This window comes from Glycine max, chromosome 9, assembly GCF_000004515.6.
Source record: "Glycine max cultivar Williams 82 chromosome 9, Glycine_max_v4.0, whole genome shotgun sequence".
Taxonomy (NCBI): Eukaryota; Viridiplantae; Streptophyta; class Magnoliopsida; order Fabales; family Fabaceae; genus Glycine; species Glycine max.
In genome coordinates, this window is record NC_038245.2 from 6831828 (window position 1) to 6841499 (window position 9672).

A 9672-nucleotide genomic window follows, 5' to 3' on the forward strand; every position below is an offset into this window, starting at 1 on the left:
ATGTGTGGATTTGCTTCCCAGGTTTGAATCTTGTTTATTATGATGAAAGCATTTTGTTGGAACTTGCTTCTGTAGTAAGTAGGTCGACTTATCAAGGTGGATAACCATACTTTGGATGTTTGACGTGTGCACTTTGCTCATGTGTGTGTTTATGTCGACATAGATTTGGGTAAACCTTTTGCCGGGAAGGTTTGGCTGAAGGGATTTCGGTTTAATCTCTCTCACACACGAACTCTGCAGTTGTTCATAAAAGTTGTTCATATTTTATTCTTTAATCGGTGTCCTCAGAACAATGCTATAATTGTTAATCAGATCACAAAACTAGTTTTTTTTCTCTCACTATTGGCTCATGCAAGTTCATTTATTATGACATACATCTGATCTGAATGTAGGAGTTGCAAGTTGGATGCTTAAGAAACAAAAAGAAAATGAAGTAGATTCATTCTCTGTATCCAATTTCAACAGCTATATAATTTACACCCATTACTTATAAGCTTCGACAAAACAATAGCTACTCTGACTAACAGAAGCTACATTTACTCCCTAGATTCAAGAGAATAACTAGAGGTATATATAGCCCAAGGTAGAGGTGCAAGTAGCACTAGTTCTAACATCTGATCCTCTATGGAAGAGACTTTATATAGCAAAAATATAAACTAAGCAAATTAATAAGAAACACCACCTCCACATTTTGTGAACCATCTGCAGCCACCCCTTTGAGAATTCTCACAAGTATTGTTCATGTATTCTGGCACGGTTCTCTTCCCACCACAGTCTAGCATGCATCTCACCAAACTTTTCTCGACTGCATCAAATATGAGGAAACACCAAAAGAAATAAATTTCATACAGTTCTACATGAGAATTATAACATGCTAATGAAATTGAGAGCAGAATGGCTAACAGCAGACAAATCAGAATACAACATATAAAGCATCAGAGTAGTAATTTGAACTTTGATGTCAGTTTTGACTTTAAACTGACTCTAGTCTGATTGTAAAAACTTCTACTATGATTTGTACACTACATTCCACAGGCTTAAAACAAAGGTACTGTCAGCGAGTTCAGGACTAATGCTAGATTGAATTATTTGTCAATCCCATAAGCAGATAATCCTGAGTTCTATTGACCAGTGTGGCTTCTCTAAATGAAGCTGTGAAGGCAAGATTGCATTTCAACCCATTTGAAGATACAGATAGTTGTCTGGCCCTTGTGACACAATCAGTTCAATGTTGTAGGAGGATTGACCAAATTTTGTAGGATGGTGAGAAAATTAATCGTACAGTTGTCAAAGGAAAAAACGGTGATTTACTTTTCTTTTTTTACCTGGTCAAACAATCAAGCTAGATAACCTAGACTTTATGCATGATCCATAAACTACTATGAACAATCATTGTCAAAGGCCATCATTTCAAAAATTAAAAAACTTAAGCTGATGAAGCATGAATCATGAACCATGCTCACTATATAACTTGTAATTCAACTTTACTTTCATCATGAAAAATGGGGGAGCATTTGGTCATAAAGCTTTATGTCAATTACCAACTAGTCATAGATCTTTAAAACCTTATTTATAACCTGTGTTGGTCTAAAGACACAAAATTTGTAGCAAGCATACCTGAACCTGACTCGTCTGAGCTCCTTTTTGCCACCTGGGAGAGCTCTGATGGTGATGTAAACCCCAGGCTCATCCTGCTCAACCCATTCAGTGTCAAGGTCACTGGCATTGCTGATTGACAGGTCCCCAGAGCGATCAGCTTCTCTAGAAGAGCTACTTCTTATGGAAGCATCAACATCCATTGATGATGAGATATCTGTCTTGGCAGCAGCACTAATGGTGGAAGAAGCTTTTGGGGTTGAGTTAACGTCATTGGGGTCATAGTAATGCCGGGATGATTGCATTGAGTGATGATCAAATGAATCTGAGGATGAGTACCCCATTCCCATCCCTCCTCCTCCTGCACGGAATAAGTTACATGGTGGCCTTTCCCTGCTCAGTGGAGGTGTCACTGGGAAATCTTCTATTGATTCACGCTTTGAACTCTGCGTTCAGCCCACACAGAAAAGCAAATCAAGAAGAATAAAAAAATGTGGTCAAAAGTTTCATCTTGGTAACTATGAAAAACATGAAGACAGGGATGGCAAAAGCATATAACTGTAACAAAGACAGGTGGCTTCTAGGGTGGGAGAATAAATAAAAACTAGTTTTACGTTTATTTTAAATTATTGGGATTTTTTTGCTGAATAAATACAAAAAAACCCAAAGAATTTAAAATAAACGTAATTTATTAGCAATATCGTAAGTTTTTTCTGAACAGAAAAAGAAAAATAATTCCACATTTTTGTGATGAGAAAATAATTTATTAGATATAAAGAAAGACGCATGTAGAAAACTAATTTATTCCAATGTAATTGTGTAAGGAATTGATATATTTAATATATTTTTTAATTTGTTTCGGTGTGGGGATGTCTATGATAATTCCACATGTATCTAAAAAAAGGTTTATATCTTACGGATCATATTTGTTTCCCCCGGTTGGAAATTTGGTGTAATGCTAACCTTGGAAGCCACCAATAAAGACATGCATGTTTGGATTTGAGTTCCAAAAGCAACCCAAATCTTACTTATATAAAACTAATAGTTTTCAAACACTTCACCAGAGTTGTCACTAACAAACCAAACATATAATTCAACAACAACAACAAAAAAGTATGGCATACCATACAAGATAGAATTTCTGATTTTTAGATACTCAAAGTAGCCATTACATTCTTATTCTTATTTTTTTTTATCACATCATATTTCTTTATCATATTTATATTTTAATCTGTATCTCTCTCCCAATATCTATCCATAAAACATTTTTCTACAAAATAAGTACTATTTTTATTTCAATAACTTTATTCTTACTTCAAATTCTAGATAACCTTTTTACAACTCATTTTCTTGTGATTCTCTCTCATACTTCACTGATTTTACAGTTTTCTATCTTCTATTCTTATTTCTTTCCTCGTCAAGTGTTGTGGAAAAATGAGTAAGGATAACATTATTATGTTTATATGATGTACTTAACTTTATAAATTAAAATGATTTTAAATATTTAAAAGTATATTTTCATTGTTAAATAGTACTGCTATAATCTTTTCAAGTGGAGAAACTATTAATAGGACTAGAATAAAGTCAGCGTTGGTATTTGCACCACCACACGTCTGTATCTACATTCCAAATTACAAACAGTTCACACAGCGTAAATTCAGAAGTTACCTCGTCTTCAGATCTAGGCGGAGTTGGAAGAGGGAAAGCTTGACGATTAAGCCTTTGCACATTGTAAAGTTCCATCACCTTGTCATAGTTCTCTGCCCACCATCTTTGAGCTTGCCATTTGTTAAATATCTCACGGCTATACATAAAATATAAACCTTAATTTAGTTCACCACTCAGTTGTTAAGTCATCATATCATATGAACTATCGTAACTAACCATCCTAGCTAATAATTAATATTTACCGATAAAAAAAATGATACATATATAATTTTGAAATTAACAATGATATCTTAGTCTAATAATAATAAAAAATAAATAAATATTGACAGCTGAACCTTTCCTACTTTTTCATTTTTTGTCTTTTTGTCAGTTCTGTTGTCATTTTTTTCTCTTCAATCTTGCTAATTATACAATTATGCTTTTTCTATGTGTACCAATGTATGGAGTGGTCCGTGAAACTAGTCGCAATTTGCTGCTATGATGATTATGTTATGTTTTGTTGACCAAAGTTTTCTTGGAAGAATTTTTAATTGTCAGTGGTACATGACACTGTTCTCAATTATGTTAGGTCACTCGAGTAGATGCTTTTTGACAAAGAATTCTCTGATGAATAATTAAAAGCAAACCCGATCATTCCGTGAGGAAAATAAAGTTTGTTCTAAGGCCAACATTGACCATACAGTGGAGTTGTCTAAGCAATCGAAAGCAGGTGGGTCCAAACTTTAGTCTCAACTACATCACTAATCACGCCAAACAAAGAAATGATTTAAATGTTTCACTAGGATTTAATATATTAACTTAAGATGTGTTGGAATTTGATCGTGATGTGAACTTTCACATGAAATAAGAATAAAAAAATTAAATAATATATAAATGAAAGAACTATAAATCTGAAATTTAAAATTTTGGGATAAAGTTTGATTTTAACCCTTGGTTTCCCAACAATACCTATCTACTTCAATTTCTGAGCTAAAATTCATGAGGAAAAAAAGGTAAAGAGAAAATCATTTATACATTGACCCACCCACCAGCAACCCTACAGCCATATTGGTTGGGATTGCACCACAAGTCACCTAGTAGGACGTAAGATATAAACTGATACCATTGATATTTGATGCTTTTATCTCACGATGAGATAAAAGACAAAAATATAAAATTTGGAAAAAAGAGGACAACACTATAAGCTATGATATTGCTAGCTATCTAGTATCTACAACTTTACTAGGTCCCCACCTTGCAGATGTTCACATTTTGTCTTGTATATAGTTATGGAGTGAAAGATGTGGGAGCATTCCGCAGCAAATTGCAGATTAAAAGACAAAAACTGTTATAGGAGGAAGACAAAATTACGAAAAATCAAGCAAGCATGAAGAATAACTATTATTGTTTGTGGAAAATATATTTACTGTTTGAACATAAAAACAATTGGCATCATATATGAAAATGAAATTACATATATATAACTATTTCCATCTTTCATTTTAATTCTTTTTTTGTATATTCATGTCTTAAAATACTCTGAAATTTAAAAAATATTATCCCATTTTATCCTTATTGATTTCCTAAAAATAATGCATAAGAGCTTCCTCCGACCAAACGACAAGACCCGATTTTAAAGGTTCCAAAAGACAATTAACTCTGGCCCACATCCACTCTCAAGCCACAGTAAGTTTTACTTTTGGACCCACTTTTTGGATTGCTTTTGGCAAAGGCGAGAAATAACAGGGGAAAGTGGACCCACCTAAATCCTTTCATATATGCAGAGGACGATTCATTCATATTAATTATCACTTGTTAGGACGTTGAAAATTTGGAGTTTTTAGATGCTACACAGTAATCACATATATGGCATAATAGACAATAATGATCAGAAAGAAAAGGATCAAACTTATGTTACCTGTTCCAATCCAAGTTCTATTTCTAACAAAACAAAATAGAGACAATGGTTTGTTTGTCAGCCTAAAGTTATAAAATTTGGATTTATTTCCGAAAATAAATATCCTCAGATGTTTGTTGGAGGATCATTCTGATATGCTCAAATGCTTGTTTGAAGATCATTCTAACCTCATGCAAAAACATGCATCACGCGACTTAAAAATGCCTTTCTATGGTCTAACACTCAATTCGTAAATGTTTCATTATTAATTCATTGCGCAATTTATAAACGTCTTCTATATTAATAAGTACTTTTTAACTTTGAAACCACTTTAAAAGAAATACTAACAGATATTTCTTTCATGACACATTTTTTATTTTTTTGGTAAAAGAGGAAAGTGAAAGACAATAGGACAAGTTAGAGGCCCCGTTATGGATACATCACACCCGCTTCATCAACTAGAAGAAGCAGATCATGAGGTAGCACACCAAGCTTTGCTAAAATTTACTTCTTTCAACACAAGTAACATTGACTGCCCAACCCAAATCACTTTAAATTTAGGTAGAATTAAAATTGCAAATTTGAAAGAGAAAATATTGAAAATTATTTAAAAATATTGCAGATTTTTTCTAATAATATTCTATTTTTTGTACAATATATTTATAATTCAAATTTTTTGTTATCTATTTGATTAATGTTAATGCAGCATATATAAAATTTAAGAAACAAAACTAAAATCATTTTTTGGTAGAAAATATTAATTTGTTAGATCATTATTACATCCACACATTCAATTATAAACTGATAAACATTTGCATTTTTTAATATAAATTTATAAATACCTTTTTTTTTGGTACATAAATAATTACCTAGGCTGGTCACATTTTTCAATTTTTTTATTAAAGTTCTAGTATTTTTTTTGTTAGTTTTATCCTCTTGTATGTAAGTATTAATTGTTTATCTCTAAATACTAGTAAAAATATATGACAAACTACGTTATATTTCACCAACCAGAGGTGTTCAAAATAAAAGAAACAAATCTCTTAAAATAAACTTACTTCTAAAGTGAATAAATGAACCCTCAATTTAATATAGAGTAGATAGTACATCTTTTTAACTTTAATTAGAGTTTAAAATTGAAGTGAGTTTAGATACTTTTTTCAATACCAATGAACAATTATTTTAATGTGAAATAAAATAAAATAAAACCAATCATCATACTTGTCAACATATCCCTGTTAATTTCATAGTTGCTATGAACCAAACAAAACAACACAAAGAAACCGAAGGCATTAATCTCAAAACCAACATATGAACTTATAGTAAAACAACTGGAGTATATAAACAAAGTAATTTAAACAGAAGATTAGTATGTAGCGTTGTTATCAAAATCGAACCAACGAGTTAATTAACTTTTAGTCCCTATAATTTTAGATAATGGAACCTGAAATATATTTAGATTATATAAGTATAGAGAGAGCAAATAAATAATTAAACTTTTTTAATTTCAAGAACTCTGTAACAACTCTTATTAGAAATGCTGTAAGAAACTTAAGAGTCATTGTTTTTTTTTTTCTGAATGAGAGTCATTGGTTCATTTGTACTCATTAAATCGACTAGGTCATTTATGCACTAAAGAAAATTTGCCAAGTTACATTATATTACACCAGTTTTGTAATGTTTCCAATCCAACAATTTCCCAAATTAATTATATCACTGTTCCTAATCAGACTGAATATTGCAGGACTGATAACAAAATGACTAAAGCAACTTCGCCATAGTTTGTATGACTAAAAATGTTGCAAGTAGACAGATATTATGTAATTTTTTAAAAAATTATAAAATGAGTTTAATCATCACTAACAAATTTTATACTAATGAGACTAGATGAGTTGTGAAATCATTTTAACACTGTTAACTCTTTTTTCTCATAAAATTTACATGTTAGGATTTTTAAAAACAGAAATTGTTAATTGGATTGAACCATTGACAACGGATGGTCCCATAGGATTGGTAGGCATGAGATGAGTTACAGATTAGTGAGAGCATTTGAAACAGTTAAATAAAATACATAAATTATTATAAACTTTTTAATACTAATATTATTTTTTTATTTTTACAGATAAAACAATAATAAACAATCAAACAATAACAAAAAATAAGCAGCTACTGTCGCAATCACTAGGGCAGCCACTAGCCCGAATCTAAGACCATGGACCAACTAACACTACTACAGTGTCACCGTCCAAACTCTAAACGGCACCCAAACCTAACAATTAACCGATTAATATACAGCGAAGAAGAAGAAAAAACATACAGGAGATGGTGGGAATTTGCCCGCAAATAAAAATTAACAATTAACCGATTAACATTGGCCGAGCACGTACCTGAATCGTATCCGTTTGAGATGGTTCCCGCCACGGGGAAGCGACACGAAGGTGATCAAAACGCCGGGCTCAACCTGCGCCACCCACTCCTTCGGCTCTTCCTCGTCTTCAAGCAGCAGCACCACCCTCCTCCCGCTCGAGCTCGGCGTCCCCTCCCCGCTCGATATCCCCTTCAGCCGTGCCTCCAGCTCCTTCCCCCACCGCCGCCGAGACGAAGACGACGACGACGACTCCGAGTCCAACTCGGTTCCGCCGCCGCGACTCACTCGACTCGGCGGCGCCGTCGCGCACGGCCCGCCGCACTGCTTGTACGCCCCCGACGCCTTCAGCGCCATCTCCTTCAGCTGACCCGTCAGCGACTTCACTCCCCGCGAACTCGGATCCTCGCTCGCTGCCGAGTCGCCGACGAGTTTCTTCGGACGTGCTATGCACGTAAGCATTATTTTTTTTCTGGTGTTTTGGATCGAGATAGCGAAATGAGGTACTTCTTATTGGGTTACGGTGATGTAAGGGATTCTTCGAAGGGAAAGGAATTTAGGGTGTGTGGATTTTGCAAATAAAGAAATGAGAAAAGAAGGAGCTAGCATGTGCTGGGTCTCGGAGTAATGGAGGATTCTGGTGGGAATGGGAATTGGGAGAAGGGGTGTTTGGTTTTTTGTAACTTTTGTTTACGTGAGAGAGAGAGATAGAGAGGAATCTGCTTTTTTGTCTTGGAAACTTGGGTTGGGATTCTCACCCTCTCTCTGTCTCTCTCTCTCTTTTGTTTAAAAGTAATCAAATTAAGGCTAAATAAAATAAATCAGAGGTCCCGGAATTATTTAGTACTAATATTTAATTAAGTCTTTAAATTAGTGCGTGTATAAAACGATTTGTTAACTTCCACTCCCTGTATCTTTTTTTTTTTTAAGGAGGAAGTTAGTAAATTATGTATCTGAAGAAATTTGTAAGTTTATTAACTTATTTCTTTTAAAAAATAAATTTGATGTAAATTTTGATTTATTAAGTTTCACTATTATTTTATTTTGATAATAAAGTTTAAAAAATTTTATTTTAATTATTTATGTTTTTAAAATATTTCGAACTGATATTTTTCTTAATTTTTTTGTTAGAAACATTAAGTTCCCTTAATCTTCTAATTTTAAAATAATTAAATTAAAAATAGAAACAACTAAAAATCATTATGATCTTTATTTTATTTTAAAAATTAAAAAGCACTAGAAAAATCATCTCTTCCCTCAAGCACTTCGCAACCTCAACCCATCCACGGAGCGACGCCATGTGTAGCGGCGTCATAATCCCTCGCCTTCATCGGCAGGCGATAAATCCTCCTCTAGAAGCTTTCGCACTGTTGTGGGGTCATTTTGGTGCCTATGCCTCACAATCTTCGACTCAAAGGCACTTCTCCTTGGTCATTGCCACATTAACTTTAACTAGATTAGTTCAAGTTCACTACTCGTGCGGAGGCACAAAATTAAATATATAATATAGTTATATACATTTAATGATAACTGTATAAAAAAAAATTAAATGAGAATAAAAATTAATATAATTGAAATATATAATATATTTTTTAAAATAACATTGTTTATTGAACTTTGGTAATATTCATGTTTTAAAATTTTATAAATAATAAAATATATGTATTTAATTTTATTGAGATTATTATTATTATTAGATATAAAAGATTTAACTGTTAACATATTAAAATGCATTCATGGTAAATATATTAAAGAATAATTACAAGACTAATTTGGAACATGCATACCAATGTCATATGATAAATAATTTAATAAAAACATGAGAATAAATCAAAGTATTTTTTTAAAATTTAGAAAACAAAATTAAAGCCAAAAAATAAATAAAAATAAAAAAGTATTTAATTTTATGTTTATATATAATTTTTTGTAAATGTACAAATGATGGTTAAGATAAGCATGATGATGGAACACCCACCACGAGATTGGATATTATTCTTATACTTGTTCTCTAACATTATCTTCATTCGTGTTCCTGATTCGTGATGACCATAATAAACAAATATAAAAGATAGAAAATAAATATTAGTAACTACAATAGTTTCCAGATATGATTGAAATATATAATATATTTTATAAAATAATAGTGTCTATTTAGATTCGATGATAT

The 9672-nt window shown here is 32.3% G+C and overlaps 1 protein-coding gene across 1 annotated transcript; it reads right to left on the reverse strand.

Moving 5' to 3' along the window:
• Positions 1-410: 410 nt before the first annotated feature.
• Positions 411-8297, reverse strand: LOC100793326 (protein Brevis radix-like 4). The gene is made up of 4 exons (XM_003533731.5): positions 7528-8297; positions 3265-3400; positions 1618-2042; positions 411-805 (listed from the first exon to the last, which is right to left on the reverse strand). The coding sequence occupies exons 1-4, from the start codon at positions 7965-7967 to the stop codon at positions 727-729; spliced, it is 1080 nt and encodes a 359-aa protein (XP_003533779.1). The 5' UTR covers positions 7968-8297; the 3' UTR covers positions 411-726.
• Positions 8298-9672: the final 1375 nt, after the last annotated feature.

Coding starts and splice junctions, on each gene's coding strand:
- LOC100793326 (XM_003533731.5), bottom strand. CDS start 7,967: ATGCTTACGTGCATAGCACGTCCGAAGAAACTCGTCGGCGACTCGGCA. Junction 3,401..7,527: donor CTCAAACGGATACGATTCAG/GTACGTGCTCGG, acceptor TTTTATGTATAG/CCGTGAGATATTTAACAAAT. Junction 806..1,617: donor CTCAGACGAGTCAGGTTCAG/GTATGCTTGCTA, acceptor TATTTGATGCAG/TCGAGAAAAGTTTGGTGAGA.